Consider the following 27,784-nt stretch of genomic DNA (forward strand, 5'->3'; position numbering starts at 1 on the left):
TTCAGAAAGAGGAAGGGTCCATGAAAAGTCTCGTTTGGGGGGCCCTGTTCAGGCCACGGGCCTGTGCGCGGCCCATCGTTTGGGTATCAGCCTATCAAAGGCTCTTCACCTCCCACACGTGTCCAACTTGGCGCGAATAATTTCTTTTCCCCTGCCCGAACCATTGGCAATCGACTCCCAACTCCGGAAAAGAAGAAATAAAAACTATTCATGTAACCCTAGAGCGGTCCGTAGTACGATACGGTTGTGGTTCGTTTTCGCTCGTTCACAGCGGCGTAGTTTTTTGAGCACAGAATTGGGTTTTGCTTGCCGGAGTGGTTGGTTGTGTGCGCCCGTTTGTCGTCTGGTATTTTTGAAAATATTTACGTTGTAAACAAAAAAGAAAAAGAGATCTTTTTGAAAAATTATTGTTTTAAATCGTTTCAGAAAGAGGAAGTGAAAACACAAAATAAAGATCTTGGAGGAAAGATTTTTATGGCATGTCGCAGAGTCAAACTGTGATCCACCTCCTTGCTGGAGGGTAAGTTGTTGATCGTTGTTGTTGTTATTTTGTAAACAGTTGCTTTTTTAATAATCTATTAAGTTGTAACAATCCATCCATTGTTTAAAAAGTGTAATTATCCCTATCAATTGTTTCGATTGATGCTGTGATTGATTGATTGAAACCGTTAGAAATTCTGATACGAGGAAAATATTAGGTATTTAATGTTTTGGTAGCCCTGGGGGAGGCGATCTGGGGGGTTTACACCCCCCAGGCCCAGAATATTTCATCGGACCCGAAACTGCTAGTGCACAAAAGCAAACCCTTGCCAAGATTTAGCCTCTCCTATTGAAGCGGGCTTGGATCATATTTCCGCGTGGGCAAGTGGAATTTGAATTTGCCCAGGTTGCGGGGCCCTGGGCCCCCTCACAAGATAGGGCCTGGAAGGGCCCGGGTGATTCTAATCATTTTTATTTTGTTTTTTCACGCAATGAATTCACTACAGATGGATCCCGTAAAAAGTCTGGCCTGCCGAAGATCACAGCCTAGAGGCCCTGCTCAGTATATGGGTGCCATGTGAAGGCATATTTTGATATTTTTATGGGGATTCCGGGTGAAATTGGGTTTTTGGGAACCCTACTTGGCTAGAAATGCCTTTGCATTTTTTGACTTGCACACTTGCTCTCGAAAATTTTAACTAAATCAAATTTCACGAGTCCCTCCTCCCCACCCTGGATCCAGCTCGGATGGGGCCTATGTGGTAAGTTTGGAAGTCATGCAACCTACCCCCTAGGGTTTTTTACACTTTTCTGTGATGTATGTCGCCATGTTTTGCTTTGTGGGGTTGAAGACACCAGCAAATATGGGTGGTCCCTGGTGTGTGTCAGCAGTTGAAGATCTCTAAACTACACCAAGTCCTTGCGACACCTCTGAGAGAGGTCAGCAATGCCCTGTAGGAGCGAGCCATGACGCACACTTTTAGAACCACTAGCTTAATTTACTAAGATTAGATAGGCCAAGACCGATGGCGTTTTTATAAGGTAGGCTGACAAGGGACTCTCATATCCCTGAAGTCTGATGTAAGTATTTTTTTTACTCAAAAAATTTATTATAGAAGGGCCTGTGGAAAATTCTGGCCGGGAGAAAAGTGCACATAAGAAGTGCACATAAAACTCTAGCCTGAGGATCGAGACCCCTTAAAATCTGAAATTACTTGCAATCGTTGGAAGAATCAAAACAAAAGAAATGTGTAAAGCTTTTTGAGAAGGAATTTTGAAAACATTTGAGCATTCTGATTATCCGGAACCCCAAACTTTTGAGACTCCACTGTATTGCATTGTTCATTCAGTCAAGGCTTGATAAATTCCGGACCACCATCGGGACTGAAAAATTGGTATTGACATCTAAAATTTTCAATCCTTGATCACTATATGCTCGAAAAGAAATACTAATATTTAGTTAGCGCCTAAATTATTTTCTCTTTTGTCAAGCCCAGCATTTAGTAAAAGTGTAAGCAGTTCAGTGAAAGTACATAAGGTTAGAAAATAATTATCAGATTGTACATTCGATTCCCATTTTAATGAATACCATTTCTTTCTTTTTTTAACATTTCAAACTGCATTTCATAAAATAATGATTTTGTGATATTGCACTAAAAAATAGTAATTTTTGTTCATTTTTTAACTAAATAAAGATAAGAAACAATAACTTAAAAATAGGATATGAAATAATGAACAAAATTATGAGGGACGGGGCAGCCCATGTTGATAAGATACTCGCCTGCAGTACCAAATAATGTTTAGAGATGCTGCAAGTTCGATACCCAGTTCATCCTTGTGAGAAACTTTCTTGACACAGGGGTACAACAGAAATGGTAATATAACCACAGAAAAAAGATTGCTACCGCAGGGAGGCCCCCCCCCCCAATCAAGGGATTAGAGCACTAACCTCTGGCGAGAGGTCAGAGGCCAACTCAGTATGGGTATATAATACCCAGGCTGGGATGAGAATATCCTGGCTGGGATGAGAGGGATATAAAATTTTAAGGAGGGGGGTGGGGAAACAAATTTTTGCAGAGAAAATTGACAACTCTGAGATTGATTTAACGAATGAAAATTTCAATTTAGCTGATTCGTTAGATCCAAGTTCAGTTGACTTTTCTGCAAACTTGGCGACTGTTTTTATGTTGGTAGATGTAGTGACATAATCCCCAAAATTTCTGTGGTGTTTTCAGACTCTAATTTTCATTACCAAGTAAAAGAAGTTTAGATGCCAATTTTTCAGTTGCTATTACAATCTAAAGCGCTCGAGATTTGTCAGGAATAAATGCTTAGATTTTTCTCGCTGTTCAAATGTCACGGTCGAACAATGACCTGAAGACTATCAATCAGATAGATCAGTTTCAAGAGTTCTCATAGACAAAATATTGTAGGGGAAACTTCTATAATCCTGGATTAGACCTACTGTCTCTTCGAGTGGGTCTTAAATCAGATTCGTCAGGCTTTATGTCAAGTCTCGTCTCATCCCACTTATATGTGATTGATACATCCTCTAAATCAGAGACGGGGGAAAAAAGTTCATCTTATCGACCATTTCTTGTGCACGTGAAGAGAAGTATCAGATGCATGGGAAGTAGTGGGGAGGGTAGGAAACATCCAATCCATCAGTGATCTGATGGTTTTCCCTGATTAGAGTGAAATAAAATCCCCTTATTGTGTGATGATGGGGGGGGGGGGAGGCTATCAGTGGTTATTTGTAAATAATGTTTGTAGTGTTATGGTGCATTATGCTCTGGCTCTGCTCTCCTAGTCTATTTTAGGCTCGTCATAGTTTATTGAAGATAAGTTGTTTATATTTACTTTTGAAGGTGATATGAAGAGACGTTTATCCTCTAAGCTTATGATAAAAGCCATATTAAAATCAGCTTAATCCGGAATGAATTATCCCTCCCCCCTCACTCTCGCGGACTATTCGTGTTTCTGGAGTGCAATGATCCCAACATGTTATCGGGAGTAAAATCAAAGCTATATTTTTGTTGTTTTTTCCCCCCACTGGTTTTAATACTGAGTAATTGATGGTCTTGAGTGGCTTGCTAAGAGGCCTATTACAGTCAAGTTAACAACAAAATCAGATACAGGGGTTGGACAAAATAATATGAACACCTGTGAAATGAGACAAAATCTTTATTAATAGGCTGTTGGCCCTCCTTTTTCATTAATTACAGCTTGTACCCGTCGTGGGATGGACAAATACAAGCCATGCACAACAGTCACTGGGATACGTAGCCACTCCTCTTGCAAAAAGGCCACTAATTCAGAACGTGTCTTTGGAGGTGGAAACCTACTGCACATTTTGGCCTGCAAAATATCCCACAAAGGTTCAATTATATTGAGATAAAGGGACCGAGCGGGTCACACGAGGTGTTGCAGTTCATCATGGTGTTCATCAAGTCAGTCTCAGACAATTCCAACGGTGCGAATAGGCGAATTATCTTCTTGAAACACAGGTTGAGAATCAGGGAACAAATATTGCACCATTGGATGAAGATGATCGGCCAGAATACTGACATAAACCGCTGCATTAACCCGCCCATTCAGGACAACAAGTGGGCTGAGACCACGGTGAGACATCGTGCCCCACAGTATCACTGATCCCCTCCATGTTTAACAGGAAGGAGACAATCAATGTCATAGGCTTGTGCTGGCGTTCTCCAAATGTAAACATGTCTGTTAGTCTTGAATAATGTGAACGACAATTCGTCTGACCAGATGACATTCTCCCATTGTTGTTGTGTCCAATTCTTATTTTCGCGACACCATGTTCATCATTTCAAGGCATTGCATGGTGTCACCAATGGTTTTGGAATAGCCGCTCTACCGTGTATGTTTGCTGCATGCAGTTCTCTGCAAATAGTTTTTGTCCATACACCTTCCTGTAGATGTGTGTTCATCTCAGATGTTATCTGGGATGCTGTTATCTTGTGCTTTCTGGCCACAATCCGCTTCAAAATCCTTCTGTCTCTATCAGTCATCTTCGACTTTCGGCTCCTGTTATGCTTGGCAGATGATGTCTTTCCCTGTTTGCTATAGGCTGTCATTACCATTGACACGGTACTTTTCCCGACACCAACAAGGGTGGCCGTTTTTGTTACTGTGGCCCCGGCAAGACAGGCTCCAACAATCATGCCTCTTTCAAAATCTGTGAGGTCAGCCATAACGAAGTTTTAACGCCCCAATAAATATCTCAACTGAACGCTATCACTGCTACAACTAGACTGATATGTGCACATTCTCGCCCGCTAGGTGGCACTCTTCCACACTAGAGGGCGGGAGTATAAGACAGGTTCCCTCGAGTGTTGTTTTTTTCACAGGTGTTCATATTATTTTGTCCATCCCCTGTACTTATTTATAGAGTATTGTTATAATGAATTTTTTTCCGTCTCTCAGTGAACTTGCAATGCTTAAATAATGTTAAAAATATCGCTTGTAAAGAATTGCCATATTCATGAAATTGAACATGTTAAAATTTTCTAGAGTAAGCTTGCAAATTGGTAGACTAGGAATCTTTAGCCGAATAGGGGTCTCAGAAAAATGACTTTGCCCGAGGGGGCCCCATGATGCTCTTAAGTTTGCCCTGCATATGGGACGTCTAGCCCCTTCAGTACATGGGTAGAGTAAACATTCCAACTTCATTTCCCACATGGTTTCCCCCCCAAGAATTTGCATATTCATGTTTCCGGCAGAGAAGGACAATATCCTTTCATGGTATTAGCAAGCACCTCATTTCTGAAGTTGTCTATATTGGTATGGCATTTAAGAATATCATTAAACATTTATTTATTCCGTGGATATTCATTGTGCTTGAATATTTGCTGTTATACATTATATAGGCTAGGTGGCACTGCAGGAGCCATCGTCACTTGCCCACTGGAAGTAGTCAAGACTCGCTTACAGTCTTCTGTCGCTACATTTGGGTCGTCTGCTGCATCAGCAAGCTTCTCGACTTCCTATGCATCTTTACACAGATTTGACTTCGGGAATTGCTCTGCATCTCTCGAGAGGATACCTACTCTCTCTACTCCTGTCGCTGGAGAAAGTACGCTTGGCATTTGGAGATGCCTCAGGTATGATACTTTGTGCGTGTTGTATTGTTACTCATTGTCAGTGCTATTCATGTAATGAAGTATATATTTACGATTTTCATGTCTTGAAAATCGTAAGTATTTATTTTAACTAATAGTGACTTTTTCTCTTTGGATCTGCAGGTAACACCAGGTTTGTAATTATTATTTTTCATTTATGTTTGTCATAAAACTGTGTCTGATTTCAAAATGACAAAAACATATTTACCATATGGTCGAACTTCAATAACTCGAAGTAATATTGATTTCGAGAAGCACTTCCAGATATCGAAGTTTGACAATATGCACCGGCTCATAATTTTAACAAATTTTATGTTTCATAAGCTCATCATAGTAGATATACTGATATGTGTAAATTGCAATGATTGTTTCTCATAAGCCTGTTGACCTCCCATCGCTTTTGTAGTTGCGTAAAATTTGTCACATTTTGTCCCAATATAATGGAAATTCAAAACTTGAATATCATCTATATTAAATCATATAATATTTCCGTAGGCATATGAAATGTAGATTGGGTTCGAATGTTACTTGTTGGTTATTGGGATGACCGTTGGAGTGGTTTTTGAAATTGGCGCAATTTAAAAAACAACTTTTGTTTCATCGATGATAGCCTAATGTTCCTATTCGTGGTTGTTATTTAAGTGCTTTAGCCATCGAAACACTCCCACGTAGGGCTGTTTCAACTTCTTTTTATTTTATGATTGGGAAAGTGTAAACTTTGTTTAACATTTAGCTTTAGGGCATGTCTCATTGAGCTGAATGCAATAGATTTGTTTGTATAATTTATCTTTTGTGTACATGGTAGACTATGAAGGTGGCCAATGGCTGATGCGCATTTGAATTCGGGAAAGGAAATTCAACTACTTTCATGGGGAATCAAGCTCATGCTCTCTCACATACTAGGTGAACATGCTAGATCACTATGCTACAAAGACAACAGACCTCTTTCTTTGTAGCTTGTATGCCCTGAACAGAACCCTACATGGACAGTGAGACCTAACTTAGCCAACAACTAGCAATTACTGACACTGCTACCAGATGCAGGCTTATCTGAAGATGATTGTTGGCTGAGTTAGGTTTAACTTCGTGTGTACGGTTCTCGTTCAGCACATATAAGCGCTAAAGAAAGAGGGTCATTGCTTTTGTAGATTAGTGGTCTAGCATGCTCACCCGGTGTGTGAGAACATGGGTTCGATTCCCTGCAGAGGCAGTTGAGTTTTCTTTCCTGAATTCATCTTCACATCAGCCAGATGTTAAAACCTTTGTATGAATCGCGGAGAGTGACATCATCTTCAGACATGATAAATTTTTGGGATAGTCTTAAAGCTAGAATTTTTACAATTTATTGACACACACACATACAAAATGGGGGGGGGGGAGATAAAACATAAATAGGGAAAAGCAAACAAAATGGCATGGGGAAGGGGACAAAATCAATGCAAATTTCCATAATACACCCAAGAGATCTGGGATGTTCTAGATCATAGTTTCCCAAACTTTTTGTTCCATCGCCCCCTTCATAAGCAATTTTTTTTTTCTCTCATCGCTCCCAACTCAAGTAAACCCATAGGATGCTATGTTAAGTCTGTAGCTTCTATTCCCCCCCCCCAGACCATTCCATCGCCCACTTTGGGAAACATTGTTCTAGATCACAGTGTTCCTTTTAAGAAGCTGAGAATGCCCACTGTATGTATGGGAAAAGTGTTCCATTGAATAACAAATCTGTATATTGATTGCATCATATCACTACATTGTTGCCACATTGTGCAGAGGGGGGAAAAATCAAGTCCTCACTGGTGTAAAAAGAATCGAAGGGAAAATCACTTGTATGACAGAGGTCAATGCCGTAGCGAGAGGTCTGGTCCCTCCCCTGAAATATTATAAAATGTCTGATATTATATGGAATAATATGTAATTCTATTGTTTATCGCTATGTCCCCCACCCCCTGCCAAAATTTCTGACTACATTCCTGACTGTAGTTCTTAACCTCTTTTTTAGTTATGATCTAAAACAACACAAAGAAAAGGGCTTTTTTTTGGGCATTATGCTGAGGTGAATGTGGAAAGAATGCTTCTGTTCTCTGCAGGGACTTTTGTTTAAGAGTTAAACTCTAGAAAAAGTTTTTCCTTGATATATTCGGCTGAGTGGGGGGGGGGGGAAATATTTCTCTCTCAACATTATGAAACTTCATAACCCAAAATCGTTGAGCTTATATTGAATTTAAAATTTCTTATAAAATCCTCCTTTTTGATAAAAAATGTTTGTTTTCGAAATTTGTAAAACGGGTAAATTTGTAACAGGATTGTAATTGGATACACACCCAGTAACCAAAAAATTAGGAACACCCTGCTCAACATTACTATTGTGTGGCACCACCTCTGGCTTTGATGACAGCAGATATTCTTTTAGGCATGGACTCTACAAGTTGCTGAAACCGTTGAAGAGGAATATTAGCCCATGCTAACAAAATAGCAGCTGTTAATTCCCTTAGATTAGAAGGTGGTGTTTTGGCGCTTTTATTAGACCTTTCAACCTCATCCCACAAATGCTCAATTTGGTTGAGATTTGGTGACTGAGGAGCCATTGAAGCAATTGAAACTCTGATCATGTTCCTCAAACCAGTCTGAGATAATTCCAGCCCCAGGGCATTGTCCTGCTGAAAATAGCCATCAGCATCAGGAAATATGGCAATAAACAGGTGCACATGATCAGCAATGATGTGGTAGATGCTGGCATTGAACGATGTTTCCAATAGAAATAAGGGACCAAGAGTATACCAGAAAAATTTGCCCCAGACTTCAACAGTTGTCATGTGGCATGCTGGATCCATTTCTTTGTGCCGCTTGCACCACACATGGATCCGGCCATCAATGTCATGGAGATCTTGACTTGTCAGGCCGGACTACCTTCTTCCATTCATCAAGTGTCTAATTTTGGCTTTCTTGAGCCCACAAAGCTGTTTCCTTTGGTTGTGTAGTAATATCAAAGGGACTCTTGTTGGTCGCCAGATATTAAAACCAATTCATTCTAAGATCAGTCTTGTAGAGCCCGCAAATATGCTTTGCATTGATCCTGAGTTGTATTACACTGCGATTTGTTGCAGTTTAGCTCTTTTGTTACTGCACACAATGCGTGTCAGTCTCCTATCACCTCTTTCGTTCACAAGCGATTTCCGTCACCACTTCCGCCATTTCACTTTCTGCTCGAAATATTTTGGCTCTGCTGCCATTCTTTGAAGACTTGAGATTCTGTTGTACTGGAAAAACCAAGAAGGTTAGTGGCTTTGGAGATACTGGAACCGACCCTTCTGGTGCCCACCATCATGCAACATTAAAGTAACTCAAATCTCTTGTTTTCTCCATGAACAGGCAAATTGCAACGTTAACTGGTGCTTCTGAGCAGGAGGAAGCTTTTTATCAGCAAATTTGGTTTATTATGTCGTCTCATAGATGAGTTGAAGTTTGAGTGAGGGTGTTCATAATTTTTTGGCCACTGAGTGTGCATATGTATGTATGAAACATCTCAAAAGCTACTGCAATTCTAATCTGGATTAGGGTCTGTAGGTTAAGAGCCCCTGCTTTAACATTATGAATCTCTTCCTGCTTATAAATTACAAACAATGCTTCAATCTAAAATCTGCTTAATAGTGCTCTCATTGTGCATCATGACCATGCTTCTGTTACCAAACATAGCTAGCAATATTTTAAGTTTGGATATCATTACTAAAAAAAAGTTGGGTGATTATTACCTACCCAATGAAATCATTTATATTCCCTCCGATATTCAGTCGCTATTACCTTTGATTCAAGAGATTGTCTGGTACTTTGGAGACTCGATAAAATCTTTTTGGGTTAATTAACAGTTTTAAACTAAACAAAGATATTGGATGGGACTATAATTAAAATTGATTTATTATCAGATACAAATTTGTATTGATGCTCTTGGGGTTTAAAATGGGGGAGGGGAGAATCTTAATTAACCCAGATTTCATGAATCTGTGTTTGTCGAGACTCTACAGTAACTGCATTTCTCTTATCGTAACCATCTGTAAAAAAATTCAAGATAAAACTGTTGATATACTGGAAAAAGTTGCTGTTGCCAGAAAATATGTTTGGGTTTTTTTTTTTTTTTTACTTCTTTCAGAAACATAATTACTGAATATATATATCTTCACAAATGCCAATAATACCAGTGATGCCACTGATGCATGTTAAGTACCAGAAATTTCAGAACAGGACTTATAAAAATGTTATAAGTCCTTTCTGAACGACCCAGCAGGGTAAAATGGAGTAGCATCATTGACATACAGAAATTTAGCCATTCTTTTCGATCTGTAAATTAGAAATTTTTCAGAATTTATCACACTTAATTTTTTTTTTTCAGTATCTGAAACACCTCTTATTTCCCATTGGTAAGAAAATTGTCTTGGTTCAAAGAAAATTAAGATATCTGAGGCAATAATTACTGTGCTCATTAAATCACCCAAAGATTTTGATCATTTGATCATTTTCGTCGCACCACAGTAATTTTCTGCACACAAGGGCTACCAAGATTTTGAGTTGACACTTTTATTTTGCGTGAATATTTTCTGGCTGGCAACTTTTTTTCTTTTTCTTTTTTCAATTTTTGGTTGATGTGAAGACTTCATTGATTTACTCCAAGAAAACTAACGGCAGTTGTTTTTCTTTATCAAGTATCAAGGATTTGACAAAAGATGTTAGTTTTAAAAATTGCTCAATGTAATATAATTTTAGAGTGAAGCTTACAAATAAGCTCAATGGACATGCAAAAAAAATCACTTTTTAATTGAAGCGAGTTATTTATGTCTACCCCTCTTGCGTGATATGCATATTTTGGCTTTACAGGATTACTGTTTTGATTTCAGCAAGTCACAAGGGTTTCCCAAATAGCTCATGTTTGATTATTGAAGTGAAATCCTGTAAAGCATTTTGTTTCACATTTCTACTTGCAGGTAGGCATGCTGCCGTAAAACAGTATTTTTTAAATGACCTGTCCATGGCTGGCCCTAAAAACTTTCATGGAAAAGGGAACAAATTCATCAGGTTGAATAGGAAAAAAAATCATCGCTGGTTATGCTAACTTAGCAAAACATTTACACAGTTGTGGGTAAATAGACTCTTCTATCTATCCTGTGTGCAAAGATGACGAAACTTCATTCTACTGGATAGGCTGATGGCCTGCATTCTCTTTCACTAAGAGGAATTATTTTGGTCATCAAATGATCCTAAGTGATTTAGTAAAGACAGCCAGCATTTACAGGGTTGTTGTTGATAGTACCAAGCTCCTCTCACATACATGGTGTTGTAGGTATCTCAAATTTTCCTGATTAATACTGTTACTCAACCATACATGCACCTCGCACTTATTCCTCTGAATTTCGTACGAATTGAAACGTGCGCCAGAATGTGTGTTCTGAGTGTATGTGTGGTCCTAAGGCATTTATGTTGTCGAGTTGCTTCATGTCTATGCTGTCATCTGTTTTCCATTTTCTGAAGTAAAGATGGAAATGCTTGAACTTTTATGTTATGTCAGTATCATGTTATAAGTCTGCCTGCTCTCTGCAGAGAGACTTTTTCAAATGGAAGACTGGCTTGCATTTGTACCTCGAAGCTGGAAAACTGCAGAAAACCAACTTCAGCCAACCACTGCTGTGCAGTCAACACGGTTCGAACCTGAATCCCTCACTTTCCTGATTGCAGGTCTCAGTGTTCAATGGTGTTGGATACCATACTCCATGCAAAAATACTGTTTTGGAAGCACTTGGAAGATCTGCTGTAAAGGATCATACTTCATTTTTACATGAACTAAAACTCGCGATTTTCGGTTTTATGCAGAGTAATGGGCAAAATTGTCTAAGCTCTTCTCTCTGGGACACTACTGCTATCACTTAGCTGTGCATGCACCTCATACACATTCCTCTGTGCAATTTCTAACAAATCGGTGCATGTCAGAACGAGGCATGTGTGAATATATATATGCATGGCCCTAATGTATTTCTATTGTCAGTTGTGCCTGTTTCGTGTTCTTGCTGGTGCTGACTCTGGAATACTAATAAATAATTGTGCCCAAATCATGACCTCTGCAAGAAGGATGCTGATAGGGTTCTTGGTGGGAGGAGGAGATCCAGGGATCAACCTGACTTTTCTTTTTAATTCACCAGAGAAAATCAACATCACAGGGGCCCACCGAAGGCCAAAGACAGAGAATATCCATATACAGCATTGGTGTGTGTGTGCAGTGGTATCTCATTATATTGTTGTGTTGTACATAGAGAAAACTTTTTTTTTTTGGTTCAATTCAGCCAGGGATTAGCCAAATTTTTGTTCAGAGAGCTTATTTTCACACAAAGTAATTTTTTAATTGATTCGTATCTTAATGAGTATGTCAATGAAGTCTTTCGAAATGCATGTTGTGCATATGGCTGCTGCAGTAAAATATTTGAGAAAAAAAATTAAAAACTCAAGATGATGAGCTTTCAAATGAACCATGTGCATGAATATTATTGTAGCAATTTTTTTTTTTTTTTCTGTGATAAAAACAATTTTCTTTTGAAAAACAAAAATTCCTGTTTTTGTGCGAATCGAGAAATGTCTTGTGTATTTGTTTAAATCAGGTTGTGTGTGCAGAATTCGCTTGTTGCTTCTACATCTTGAGAAGGATGCTCTCTATTTATGATTTTCAAACACAACTTCGGTTAATTCGAGAAAAAGTAACTAGTGGTAAGTTTTGAGTGAAGCAGCGGTAAATGTTCACTTGATATTATTTACTGTTTTGGCATTGTTTAGCCAATTTTGCAATTCCTGTTCTGGGCGTTATATGCCTCGAACCAAAAATTTGAGAAATTTTAAAGACTTTGATACGTCTGTGTATCTGTCATTTTAAGAGACATGCGTATGATAGTCATTATGAAATGTGTGTACGCAAAATAAACTTATTTTTTTCTGCTACAAGAGCAAAGAAAGCATAATTTGTTGTTACCTGCAATTAGATAGCGCACCTGCTACGTGTTCTAGAAATAATGTCTTTTATGAAATCTCGATGTTTTTTCTTTGAACACTTAGAAATTAATCAAATGCTGTCCTAAAACTTTAAGGTGCAAATTTTCAATTAAATTTGATTATAGATATTAGAAGGAAAACAATCAGGCTTTTATACAACTGCTGCAAGCACAATTTTTTAATGCCTTCAGAAATAGGTATTCGCTGCAGCTCTGCGACTGTGTTTGTGATTTAGAGAAATTAGTGAAGTACTTGCGTCGTCTCTGGTGTTGGTCTTTCGAAGTAGAGTTCTTAGATTTTGTGGTGAAGATAATCTGTGATGCCGATGTCTTCAGCTCTAATATAGAGCAAGGATCTGAAGTCTTCTATATGGAACTTTATGCATGATATTGCACACTCGTATGAATGCATTCAGTGTCTCTAAATCCATTCTGATCTATGTGAATATCTATCATGATAATTTTTTCCAATGTTTTTATCTTCACAAGTTTCCTCTAAAAAGACAATTTCTCTCATCCATAGTTTGCGAATGATATCTGTAACAATGACTAATCTTCTTCCTATCATTTAGATATCAGTCAGATACTTTTCTCAAAAATATTTTCTCACTTTTTAATACGATTTCATGAAATGATTGCTTTATTCGCCACTGAATGAACTAAAAATAAAAAGCATGGCTTTTCACTCTATTCAGTATCAAACTCTTGGACACATTATAACTTGCACTGCATTCGATTCTTTACTCAAATTCTAATCTGCTTCAGTGGACTATGATTATCGATATTGGATTTTAGTTTCTTTTCTTTTTTTCAAGAAAAATTCTCCCAAATATTTCAATCATTGCAAAAATCTGTTGAACTTCCTAACTTTGTTTTTGAACATCTCAACTTTTTGAATTATATCAAAAGAACAAGAAAAAGAAGATACAATCAAGTCATTTGAATTGCCTGACCTACTATTTTTCATATATTCCTATCCATGGCTGTGAATTGATCTTTTAGAAACATTTTTGTGAATCTTCATTTTTTCCAAATGACACGTAGAATGTCAAGCAAAGCATAAATGTGTTTGTTGTAAAAATCCACTGTATTTTTCTGGGTTTCATTGATTATCTGTTAAATTTTTTAAGGATTTTGACTTTATTTTCACTCGTGCGATCTTAGCCAATCTGGTACTGTTCTTTTTGCATACTTGCGGAATGTATCTTACATAAAATTACCACTAAATCATGTTCACGATTTGCATGTTCATAAGCTTACAGACCTGCCAACTCACCCAATTTAAGCAACAGACTGGATTTTTTACCCTTCCTCCCACTGTCCAGAATTTTTAGAAATTTATCCGGATTTTAACCGAAAATTAGATTTTCTATCGATTTTAACAGAAATATTACAAGCGTTTTCTGCACTTATGTCATTTTCGGAATACTCTTTGCGAGATGAACTCACGGGAGTACTCTCCAAGCTTGTGAGATGAAGTAAACTAGAGTTGTTAGATAATTGTGGATGGGAAAAATCATGTACTTCTTGCTAGACAGGCGGTTTCTCTCTGCAAAATGCCCCCCGTGAAAAGGAAAAATAGCATTCGACTGACAATTGGTTGTGTGTTCCGTCATCTTCAGCATACAGTGATAATCATGCTTGTCTGCCATCAGCCTAACTCATTCTTGTTTTTTCCTTTTTTTGTATGTGATGTGTCAAAAAACCAGTTTGCCAGCCTTTTCAAATTTCCTGTTGGTGAGAATGCTTTAGCATATATGTAGATTTCCCTCGCCACAGTTTCATTAATTCTGTCGCACTGTCAGAATCACCTGCACTTTGTCCATGCTTCCAAATAATTTTTGTTTGGTTTGGCTTGACACTCTGCAGCCGGTCTGGATTCTCCTTAACGTTAGCAATTGCCTTAGGTTACGGTAGCTGCTGTGATCGGTGGGAGCTCTTTGCTCTCACTGTTCACTGTTGTGTGCCGACCGCGTGGAAAAAGCTTGAGACGCGGTTGTATTGAAAATAAACTGGGGATAGCATAAAAAAGAGTGGCAAATTTTTTTTGCATTGTTATATTCTGCTCAAGGAAGTATTCAAGACCTGCCTGGGTGGGGGGCATCACTTTTCTTTAATTTTGGGCTATGGCGGCTTCCCCCCTTCTTGGAGGATCTCCAGATTTCTGGACTCTCTAAAAGTTGGCACATCTGAGCTTATATTTCACTCACATTGCTAATTCTTTACATAATTTTAATATTTCAGGTTTCACCTAGCTATAGAATTCTTTTGTCTACTCTTGCTTCTGCGGCAAAGCTTATTTCAATTGCTTATTCTCTTAACGCAAATTCTTTTGTCTTCTCATGAAATGCATATAGCAGCGTTCTTTCTTTCGCAACACGTATTGCACATATTTTCACTATTTCTTCAGTGCTGTCTCTCATTCGCATGTCTTCTAATCAATCTGAAGCTAATATCCTTTGCATCACGTGTGCGCATTCTGTCAAGCCTATGAATTCCCTCCCTTTTTCGTTGCTATCCAAAGATTTGTCTTGAAAGTCTTATTGGAAGTGAAAAATGTTCGACTCATGTTTCTTACAATTCTTTTTTTTTTTTTGAAGTTCCCATAAGTTCCAAAGTTTAATATTTACAAGTTGATTTTCATGTTTAAAAAAATTACTTCAATTTTTTTAGATGACTGTCGCAACTGTTTCTTGAAAACCAACAAGAATCAGAGCATTCTAATTTCTCTGTCGTGTTTAATTGCGCTATTAACATGTCAGATTAAGTTCAAAAACCTGTTCAAAAATAATTACTAGGTATTTGTGATATGTGAGCAGATCAAATACAAACAAGACTACTTCTGTAATTTGTTAAGAAGTTGAAATAACAAACTTTTACCCAGCATCTAGCCCTTAGTTCTCAGCATGACTGTCATTATTATAAATAGATTTTTTTTTAATCCCATTGGCAATTTTTGATATCCCTCAGTCGTAAAATGAACTGAGACATGTGTCTAAAATCTGATTTCGGACAAATACGATTTTGTATGGAAGAATAGATAAACTTTGCCTAATAACACTCAGAAAAATTCATCAACGAAAAAAGGCAAATACAGAAAATTACGAAAACTCCTTATGCATTCGACATGCTTGTCTTCAGAGGATAAACTCTCTCGCTGAACGAGGATCCCGCTTGGATTTAATACCAAACCTTAACTTTCGGTTGCTCAACGGAATGAAAAATATGCGTCTGCTCATGTCAAACATCATGATCAAAATGAAGCTGAGCGCCTGTGTGTAGGTCTTCTCTACCATCCTGATTAGCTGCTTGTGAAATGGAGTTGTCTGATTGGTCTATTTGAATTTTCTTACAATTCCCGCTTGTAATGCATTACAAGCAGAAATTGTAAGAAAGACCTACACACAGGCGCTCAGCTTCATTTTGATCATGATGTTTGACATGAGCAGACGTATATTTTTCATTCCGCTGAGCAACCGAGAGTTAAGGTTTGGTATTAAATCCAAGCGGGATCCTCGGTCAGCGAGAGAGTTTATCCTCTGCTGACGAAGCATGTCGAATGCATAAGGAGTTTTTGTAATTTCCTTTATTTGCCTTTTTCGTTGGTGAATTTTCCGGAGTGAAATACAATTTCTCCTCCCAACACTTTTTTTTAAATGAGCAAAATCAATGGTAGGCATAGATTGATTAGTCACAGGCTGTTCAAATGTATTCTTGTGAAGTTTCTGTAATGGGACCCCTTCTTTCTCATTACAAAAGTGGAAGGGGGGTTTGCATTGTCTTTTAGAATGAAAAGTGAGGAATTGACTAATGAAAACAAAATTATCATGCTTTTTCTAAAGTGTCTATATAAGACTGCCTTTACTGTGTCTTGCCTGTCATTGCGAAATATTTTATGCCATTTACGACTTTGACATGGTATTACTTCTAGTCTATGTGTAAAATTTTGATAAGTTTTCCCCATTTTCATTTGCTAAAAATTTTTTTTTGTTTGCTCGAGCTGTAGAGGAGGCCTTTCATTTACTCATGGTGATCTCAGAAACAATAGATCACTTTTTCCTGTTGCCACATTGCTAAGGATTAAGATAGTGATCCATTATTGAAAGTCTTGTTTATATTTGATCCACCAGATTAGGTATATTTTTAATGATTCAAAAACCATACAGGTAGTCCCCAATTCACACATTATGTACTCGTGTCTTGATGAATCAACTGTAATGCATATTAGGTGTATCAAGTCTAAATTTATTATGTGCAGATGCCTTAGTTTTTTACTTATTCACTTTTCTTTTGCGGCTTATGTTCATTTCAGGAGTTTATATGAAAAGTTTGAAAACAGTGTTCAATCAAAATTGCAGCACTCACTGCTTCTTTTTGAGAGGACTCGTCCCTTTTTTTCTACTTGCTACATGACTTTGCAAACTATGGAAATTTGTACATCTCCGCAAATGAATTGCCCATTGTTGGCTGCTGATAGGTGTATGAAATTCAAATTACAATAACTCCCATTTGAATTTTCAACAAACTTGAAAAAAATATTGCAAAAGGCAATATGAGCAGAATCGGAAATCTCATCTGTCTATTCAGTCAGCAATTGAAGTCTGTAATGATTCCTTTCAGTTTTGAGAGGATCTATTTCATGAATAATATCTTTCATTTTTCACTAGCCTAATTCACACATCTAGCTAGGGAAGCATGGCTATCGGGAATTAAATATTGAATTTAACTATTAGAAGAAATACTTTAATCCAGTGGAATAGGGACTACCTGTAGCAAAAAAAAAATCACATTATTTCAAACATGAGTTTGGTAGATTATCAAATGTTTTAGAAGTATTCATGCTTATTAGTTTCTGGGGCTCCCCTCACAATTTCTGTGTTTTTTTTCTCTTGTCGCAAACTCTGGTATTGACGAGTTTTATTAAATTTTCCTCTCATCACTTAATTAATTTTATTCTTTTTTTTTTGGTGCACTTATACCGAAATGTTTTAAAATTGCGCATTTTAATAAGCTCAAATTACAAGTAAATATCAGTGATTGTGATTAGAAAATCAGATTTTATATTTCTTTTAAATTGGAAGGATCAGTGAAGTAAACCCCAGATCTTCTGACATAATAATCACTTATTGTGATGATTGTTACTAATTCCTTCACTTGATATAATAATTTTGGTATATTTGCATCTTCCTTTAGTGGAAAATCCAGAATTTTTAACATTGTGAGAAAAAAGTGAAACATGAGTAAGACAGAAAATGTAACATTAATATTCATCTTTTTTGTTAAAAAAAAAAAAATCAACGATCACTTACAGCTAGGTCTTGCTATAGAAGTTTTGCATCAACAAACAAAATGTAGATTTTTTTTTTTTTTTTGCTAGTTGCCATAGGAGCCGAGAGAAAAATTCACCAGAATTCTGTGAGGGGGCCCCCATAACCAATAGATATAGAAATATCTAAAGACATTATTTCACATAAGATCGTTTCAAAAAGAAACTACACTTAACTATTTTAGGGTTATTTAGTGTAATAATAGAATAAATCTTTGAAGAGAATAATCATGATAATTGGTTTGCAAAATTTTCAGAAAATTTGTAATATTTCATAAGATAAAAGTAATGGTTCTATCACACAAAGGCACGACTTTTCTCAAACACATTCACATGCTCTAAACTTCGGTCCATTTTCCTTCCTATATGCTTCTGTGAATATTAAAATGGAATGATTATAACAGTTTTGTTCCAATTTACATTTATAACGATGATGAATTTTAATCAATTGCATGTCTTCAAAAATTAATTAACAGTCAGATGCACGAAACACTAATCAGTGTATGCGTGTATACGTTGACAAAACATGACTTTCATGACGGATATTAAAATATCTTTCGGTTTTTGTTATCTTCCATCTGCAGGTATATAGTTGAACATGAAGGTGCTAAAGCTCTGTTCAAGGGTCTTGGACCTAATTTGGTGGGAGTTGCTCCTTCAAGGTAGGTATAGTATACGAAGGTTGTTTTTTTTTTAGTATAGTATGTATGTATAGGTATAGTATGTTATCCAAATTAATGTTAATCATCAGTTATCTGAGCTAATGTTAATATAAAAGATCTGTTCAGTATGAACTCTCGTTGCTTCTTGCGAAAGAGCCTAGGTGTCTCGCGGTTTCTCCAGTCCAGTACGAACTCTCAAAGTCATAACCTATGACAATATATCATGTGGTCTTAAAATGACTGCCCTACACTTGATTCCTGTAGATTGATACACACATTTTAGAATTGTTTCCTCTATTTTCTTTGTGGGGAGCTCTACCATTTTAGGGAGTGTTAGAAATAAAGCCCTCCTTATACACCAATTAATTCTATTCTTTCTCAAAAGATAATGCTTTAAAAAACCAGTGTAGCAACTGCACGTCAATGCCTTCTCATTTGACATTTGCGGCATTATTTTGCCAAACCTTTAAAATTGGCTTATAGTGATAAGACAAAGGTATGGATACAGCAGAAATGGCTTTGCAACAAAAATTTATTTGCACCAAGACAATATACGAGCAGCCCAGAGAATTCTTCATATCTGTCTATTACAAGATAGATCCACTTCCCAAAGGAAGATTCCCCCCACAGCTAGAGTCAAAGATGGTTAATCAATGGAAATATGTTGTTTGAATTGTAATGGGTGTCCCCTCTTAAGCAAATGTCAAAATCTGGAGTCAAGACTTTTTTGAGCTTCCCACTAGAAACCATGATGTAACCCCTTCTTCCAAATTCATGAACATGTACAATGTGATGCAAGTGCTGTGCCCTTTGTATATGCCTTTATCCTTCATCTAAGTGGCATCCGTTGACCCTGCCTGATGTTATACCTCAAAACTATAAATATTTGTATTACTGTATTCTCCCTCATGCTGTCAAACTCAAGGGATAGACAGACATGACCGCTGACCGCCCAGAGAGACCATCTTTTGATGGTTTGCGCTCTTTCCCAAAGGGATGGACTGTCTCGAAGAGCAACTCAAGGGACACCAGATTTCTTACTGTTAGGGTCTGGTCCGTTCCCAGCATGCCAGAAAAAGAGAGGTTATTAATAGGGATCTTAATATTCATTCAGCTAATTCAATGGATTTTTATAATAAAGATATTTAAGAATTTTCCTGAATCTGTGATTCCAATTTCCTGGCATGCCGGTAATGCTGTATTTATAATTCCTGCAATTTTTCAGATGCAAGTATATCTAATTATTACATTTACATTCATTATTTCATGTCTTATCAAATTACTTATATTTTTTTCATTTTTGTCTTATCCAGAGCTATATATTTCTGTACATATTCAAACACAAAGAACTTTTGTAACCAAGTTCTAACTCCTGATACGCCTTTGGTTCATATATGTTCTGCTGCCTGTGCTGGTATGTTATAAGACTTCATTAGATTCATTTTTCATAGATTCGTAAAAACATTTTTTTTTTCTCCCTTGTATCCTTTATAGCACAATTTTACCTTTTTTTTTCCCTCAAATATCTTGTTTTATCAGGCAAAGGGAGGTAGGTAGGATGATAGTTCAAAGTACATTTGTGAGTTATTTTTAGTGATAGAATTTATAAACTGAATTATCTGAGAATTCATGTTAAAACCTGTTCTTTGGGTTATAACTGAAGATAAGATAAAGCAAATTTGTCATTTCTGATAACACAAAGTGTGTATAGGCTGAGATCGTCTGTTGTTTTTCACTTTCAATGCGTATGCATGCAAGCAAAGTTGTTTAGAAGGTTGAGACCACCCGTTTCCTTCATGAATGAGAATAATAAAAAAAATTATATTTTTTTTCTGACCTTATTGGCAGCAGCAAACTCTCATTTCGTGAATGGTTATTGATTTTTTTTTTTAATATATTGTGTTTAAAATTAAGGTTATGAATAAAAAGTGTGATATCTCAAGAAATAATTGGTTTGTTGTAACAAAAGTTTGTACACGTATGCCCCATACTACTAAACCACACATGCACCTTGTCCATATTCCTATGCTCCATACTATGAGACATTCAATAAACCCTCTGAACCTGATTTCACTATTTACTGTATGAATGGAAGAAGCTCAGCATTGAGCTGAACCTCTTCTCCAAACCTGTTTTGTCTGGCTCTATGCTAAGGTCATCAGGATCAGTCATGAGACATTCTGTAGCATATTTCTTGAAAACATTCAGCAGAGATCAATTGCCAAAACATGATACATCATATCTTTAAGAATGGTCTGTCTAGTGTACCCCCATACACACACACTGCACACAGCCTGAAAGACCTGATAAAGCCCATCTCGCATCTCTTCATGGAGATATGATACCAATAAGGTCATGAGTGTCCACCGAGATGTATGTATCTAGGAATAAAGCAATATAAAAAAATATTTATATTCTGAACATTATAACTACAGTTGCATTCACACATCACACTTTTTACATTTTTGAATATACCTATTGCAAATAAATTTTCTATTCACAGATTTCTTACCCATTGAAAATATACATTGTTATGCTATTGCATAGCAGGATCTGACATAGCTGTCCTTTTCTTGATTCAGCCACCTCATTGGGCATTTTTCCTGTTGTGGCCTTGTATTTGATCCCTTGGTGATTGCTGTTGTTTTTTTTAGAAAAATTCTGATTTCTGAACAAATAAATTTCTCTAAGCATTCTAGCTAATTTCAACAAAAAGAAAATTCTGGTTTTATTCATTTTTTTCTACAAATCGATCAAATATTTATTGATGCTAAGTAGAACGTTGTAGAAAATGCGTACTGGAAAATGAGTGATATTCGCATGGATTGCTTTTGAACCATCTCATCCATAGGCTAGACTTGGAAGTCTGGGGGGGGGGGGGGGGGCACGGTCATTATTTCTGGGGGGAGCATGATGATGATGTCAATTCATATATGCATATACACATTAGATCAGTCAACTTCACCTTTGATGCTGGGGTGGGGGGGGGGATGCCCACGCCCCGTATCTCCGCCCATGATCTCATCAACACCTTATTTTGATTCATTTTAAAACTCAATGGTTTCAGGAAATTTTTCCTCACCTTGAGAATAACACTCAATGCAACATCTTTGTGTTATCAAATGTGTTTTTTATAAGAAGGATGCTTATTTTGAGCTTCTCACAAAATTTATTTTTGAGATCTTATATTATTATACCTACCAAAGTAGTATCGTTCTATTTCAGTTTTTCAGCAAATATTTGTGAAGTAAAACAGTCATCAATTGGTCACACATTTCTACTAGCTTACAAATATGATTCCTTGATTTGCATTATTACATTTTTGGCCGAACTAGTATTTTTATTTCATCATTAGTCAGTGATTAATGCCTTCAATTAGCAGAAACGAGAGCAACTGTGTTAGATCAAATGCGATGTCACGATTCGACAAAATATTTACTGTGCATGCAGTGCAAGTGTCTACGAGGGTACCGGTCGCTGTCCTTTTATGTATAACTAAAAATATCTCAACCAATATATTTTTTCGAATTTACGATAGTTGGACAGTATAATGTTTCAGTAATTTTAGGAAAAGTTGTGAAAATTCAGCAATCTTAACAATCTGGTTCATCATGAAAATCGGAAGAGAAGATTGTGAAAATGATCAAAATAACGATCATGGTCTTTTTAGTGTAAAGCAGCACCAAATGCTTGATTAACATTTACTGTTTCCCAAATTATGTATAGCATCAATTTTCAAAATACACTCATTGCCATAAAAATTTGTCCACCAATAAAGAGATGTCTGAATGAAAAAAATTTTATACATGTGAGTACAATGTTGATATAACTAAGTCATTACATAACTAAATCAAAAGAATCATTTGTTACAGGAAAACTACAAGTGAATGAAAGTTCTATTACCCTGTTCGGCCACCTCTAGCTTGAATACATGATGTGATACAGGTGGGCATTGAGGCATACAGGTCCCATATGGTGTCCTGCATAATTTCATTCCACAGTTGCTGTAAGCGTGCCTCTAATTCAATCAAATTCCTAGGTTGCCCAACTTGCCGTCCCAAGTGATCCCAGATGTGCTCGATTGGTGACAAATCTGGGGATCGAGCAGGCCAAGGAAGGGTGTTAATGTGGCGGAGGCATTCCTGTGACTCCCTTGCTGTGTGTGGTCGAGCATTATTCTGTTGAAAAATTCCTGCTGTGAGTGGCAGCACATGTGGCTGAAGGATGTCACGAACATACTGCTGGGCTGTCATGGTACCGTGGATGAATATTAGAGGTGACCGGATGTTGTATGCGACTGCAGCCAATACCATCACACCAGCTGTGTGAACGGTGTGCCGCTGTATAGTGAAGGCAGGATTAAGGTGTTCACCACATTTCCACACACATACACGGTTGTCATCACTGCCAAAATTGAATCTAGATTTGTCTCTGAAGATGACCTGGTTCCATTTGATTGCAGTTCAATCTTTTCGAGCTCTACACCACTCCAAACAAAGACGATGGTGAGTAGGTGTCATTGGTAGCACATGTAATGGGTGCAGTGATACCAAATGTTCTTCAGCAAGGTGCCTCGCGATGGTATGGACAGACATGGGCGTGTAGTGAAGCTTCTGCCTGTGTCCAAATAGTGGACAGTGATGCAGTTGGCACTGTGTGTTCTTGTCTAGTGATGCAACGTGTTCTCGGATATTGGTCTGCTGAGGGCGTCCTGAGCCTTGCAGCCGTGCATGTGATCTCTCTCTCTGTAATCCACTCATCCCAACACCTTACAGTAAAGTCAGATCTGCCTAAGTGGTGGGCTACCCACTGAGCTGACCGCCTGACTTCCATCATCCTGATGATTTTTCCCCTCTTGAACTCTTACAGCTGATCATATTGTCTTCGATGGTGGCTTAACAGCATCTCTGATTAAAAAGCATCCCTCTGCCACAGATTAATTACCGTCGAAATTTCTCTGCATATCTTTTTTATATGCCAAGGAAAATGAAGTTCAATGCCTTCTGGTGGCATTACACATTGTGCAATCACACTATGCATCTAATCATTTGCATATCTGCCAGAAAAAATCCAACAATTACTTCTTGGTGCTCAAATTTTTAAGGCGATGAGTGTATTATATTGGTAGCTATTTTGAATTATTGTTATAGATGTGAGTCAAAAAAATGTTTCTATAAAAAAAAAGTGTAACAAACAACCTCTTCTTTGCTCAAGATTTCATTATTGATAAATTAAAAACACAGAGATCAGGGATTATCAAACTGTGTGCCTCCAACCTTTGTCAGAGGTGCCACGGAGCAGTGACCCTGACAAAGGTTTTTTGAAGAGATTCTTTGTTAAACAGCTCTAGGGAGCTCATGGATAAACATTGTATGGGTGGAAAAGAGGCATCATGGGTCTAAAAAGTTTAAGTACCTCTGACATAGGTTATACTACTCTGCTTAGAGACTATATGGTGATATTTTTTCTCAGAGTACCGAAATTTACATCTGCAGATTAAACAAAAAAAATTACAGTAGAATCAAATGGCAATATGACTCTCATTCATGCAAACGGCAAGGGCTTCCATCAAACTCATCATTTATAGAATTGTTGCTTGTCTGAAAATATTTTATGGCAAAGTAATCTCAAATTTTCCCTGAAATAATTTGTTTTCTTGCGATCAATACATGTTGATTGAAAAAAAAATTCTATCTGCAGGTTTCACGTCATGTTCGATCACAAATCCCATTTGGTTTGTAAAAACTAGACTGCAGCTAGACCAGAGGTAAGTTTTTTTCACCCTTCCAAAATATATTTTATTATTTTTGACCTTTCATTTTAAAATGGCAAATTGGAATTAGATTGTCAAACCTAATTGATGTTGAATGGCATCGTGTACATGTATTGATTTGTTTTTGTTACATTGCAGAATGTTCGGAACAGTGAACACTCTTCAAGTCATCAAGGACATCTACACCTCCAAAGGTATTCTTGGCTTCTACAAAGGACTCACTGCTTCTTATTTTGGCATCTCCGAAACAATCATACACTTTGTGATATATGAATTTATCAAGGCAAAGCTACGGGAGAGGCGGACCCAGAACTTCTATGATCCGAATCGTAAATCATCCAAAGATTTCCTGGAATTCATGTTCGCTGGAGCAGTTTCTAAAACATGTGCCTCTTCTATTGCTTATCCTCATGGTAAGTTTGAAATTTACTTCATAAATTAGCTATTGTACTTTCTGTAGAATAGCTAGCTTCCAAAATTTGCATACACCTCTTGTGCCTTCCTAAGAGATTTCAGTGACTTCCGTGAGAGGGGCTCCTCCCTCAATGTTTCTGTCTCAAGAGCTTCTCATAGGGCCTCCTGGCAAAGTGATTTTCTAGAAACCTCATCGAAAAACCCTTGTCACAGCTGCTGCTCGACAGCCATGGCCCCACAAGGCCCAGGACAATTACTATCACTTTTTGTTTTTTCGTGGTATAAATTTACTATAGAAGGGCCCATGAAAAGTCAGGTTTGGATGGGGGCCTAATGGCCATGCCTGCAGCTCACAGTTCCAGAATCCTTGCCGTAATCTCGTGATGATGTAATGAACGTGTGTGTAACATGACCTACATTGAGTGGTGCAAAACAATGCATTCATGTTTTTACAAGAAAAACTGTGTGTGTGTTTGTTTTCCAGCTCCCCCCCCCCCCCTTTCATTTCACCACACTTTATACTATGGAACCTCCCATAACGTACACCTCCTGTTGGTGGACACTCCTTGCTAGGAGGCAAAATTTTCCATCCCGCAAATGTCCATTATTGAGAAGTTCATTTGTAGTTTCCAAAGCGTTTTGTTTCAGATCCTTTAAGATATTCATATTGCATGCGTTGCCAGAAATTTAATGTAATCATATTTATTTTTATTTATTTTCTTTGTTAATGCAGAAGTCGTTCGGACGAGACTAAGACAGGAAGGCGAGAAGTACAAATCGTTCATCCAGACACTCTGCCTCGTGTTCAAAGAAGAAGGTTGCAGGGGACTATACCGAGGGCTTGCCACTCAACTCGTCAGACAGATTCCGAACACCGCCATCATGATGGCAACGTACGAGGCCGTCGTGTACCTCTGTACAAACTATCAGTGTTCTGTGCCATCTATCCAGATTTGTGATGATGGTGATGGAGAACCATATTGAATTGCATGAGCGAGTGGTTTCCGAAATATATTTGGAGCTTGCTATGATGGCGATCCAAGAGCTTAAGGTTGAATTATTGTTAATTGTACAGCATTTTCTCGTGTTTCATGTCTTCAGCTATGAAAAGCACATTGCGCAGCATTGTACAGTGTAAATATGTAAATTTTTTTTCCTTTCTGTCTAGTCGTCAAACTTATGCTGAAAAGAGAAACGGCCAGTTTTAACCAATGATTTTTTACAATATGATTTCCTCACTGAAACTCTGTTGCCAAATTTTTCAATATATTGATCTGGTTTAGAAAAGCCAATGTCTTCCGTTTATTTCACAGTTACTTGAGAATAGTTATAAATATATTGACCACTCCACAAACTAACTGTTTTTTCCAAATTTTAAAAGATTTGTTATTTATAAATTGTCATATTAATGGCAACTTTAAGTAAAACGGCAAATTTAACTTAACAGCGAGAGTGTGGTCATAACCATATCTGTGTGATTTTTTTGATTTCATTCGAGGAAAGAATTGAGTTTATTAAATATGATTTGGTTAAACAGTATCAAGTTATTCACCTACAATTTATAAAATAGGCTTTGCTTTAGCGAGACAGGAAAAAGACTCGATCTAGAAACCGTAACATGGCTGAATACGATTCTCCTTTTTTTTCCCCTCTCGTTCGGTTCAGATTGAATGAAATTCAATTTTACATGTTCGAATGGGACCCGTCTGAGATTATGAGACATTAAATGAAGTAAAAGACAAAACACAATTAAATAGAGGGAATTGGATAATATTTAATGCTACTTCATGCTTTTTTTCAAAAATATATCGTTGTTGATGTGCAGACGTTTTCTTATTGTTATGATATATAGCTTTAAAATTTGTCCTTGGTTGAAAAGTCTGGGTTCCAGGTTAAACCAATCCTCAGCCTCATCGTAACTTTGCTAGATAAAGCCAAAATGTGAAAGTTAATTTGCTGGCGAGTGATTCTCAATCTGCAATCGCTTCAACTAAAAGGAAAAAAAATAGAATCATCCTACCTGATACAAATCTCATGTCGTGCTTGAAGGACTAAACTACATCTTCAACATGTCATCATGAATTTACTATAAATTCAGCGAACAAAAAATCCAGACGTTGCTACAAGCTGGAACCATGCAAATTCTTTTGAGCATGCGAGTGCCACAGTCAACTGACTAAGCACTGCCCAGCATGTTTCGAGCAGGCTAATTTAATCACTTCAACTTGTAACACATTCAGCATGAAAATTTTAATACCCGTGTCTAAAATAAACTACATTCATTGTTTTTAGATATGAAGCATTTTTAAGACAAAATTTGAAACCTTTCATTGCGAGAACATATACGTATTAGCTTCCCATAATGATCAGAACCCCATTATTGTCCCTATATAACACTGAGAAACACCCGTCTTCCGCACACATACACATCAGGGTCTAACGTAATGACTTGCGCAGCTGTACTCACAGAAATCAAAAAAAAAAAATTCTGTATAAAAGTTACTTTGAATGTACATACATTTTATTAAATTTTAATTATATCGCATACCCTTTTTTCGGTATTTATATAAGTGTCGCACGCATTTCACAAAATTGTTAACAAATCGTGTTTCTCAATGTATATTTCATTTTACCCGCTTTTTGTACTTTTTATTATTTTTATTTTGTCGATTTGATGATTATCCGAAGTGAATGAGTAATACTCGCAAAACCTGTTACCATTTTTATGTGTTTAAAAGTCAAAAACAGGGTCTTTTATTCGTCCTGGTGTTTGTAAGAATTGTAATATATTTTGTACATAGCGTTAACAGAAATATATATTAAGTTTTTTTTCAAGTTTGGTTTGTACGATGGATTTGTGTCTTTATCAACTTATTGACTGTATTTCTTCCAGAAAAATATCGACACTGCCAATGGTTGCCTTATATACTTAGCGTGGTAGCAGATCTCATCATTTAAGCCCCTCTCTA

The 27,784-nt window shown here is 37.2% G+C and overlaps 1 protein-coding gene across 1 annotated transcript; it reads left to right on the forward strand.

The window, feature by feature from the left end:
• Positions 1-249: 249 nt before the first annotated feature.
• Positions 250-27,650, forward strand: LOC149081527 (solute carrier family 25 member 36-like). Its single transcript, XM_089238458.1, has 7 exons — positions 250-520; positions 5,370-5,603; positions 18,551-18,628; positions 19,942-20,042; positions 24,329-24,395; positions 24,540-24,814; positions 25,549-27,650. Exons 1-7 carry the CDS (start codon positions 480-482, stop codon positions 25,797-25,799), a joined length of 1,047 nt encoding a protein of 348 aa, XP_089094584.1. The 5' UTR covers positions 250-479; the 3' UTR covers positions 25,800-27,650.
• Positions 27,651-27,784: the final 134 nt, after the last annotated feature.

Source organism: Pholcus phalangioides, unplaced genomic scaffold (genome assembly GCF_987345545.1).
Source record: "Pholcus phalangioides strain wild (caught in Gottingen) unplaced genomic scaffold, Ppha-v1.0 ptg000010l_1, whole genome shotgun sequence".
NCBI classification, from domain to species: domain Eukaryota; kingdom Metazoa; phylum Arthropoda; class Arachnida; order Araneae; family Pholcidae; genus Pholcus; species Pholcus phalangioides.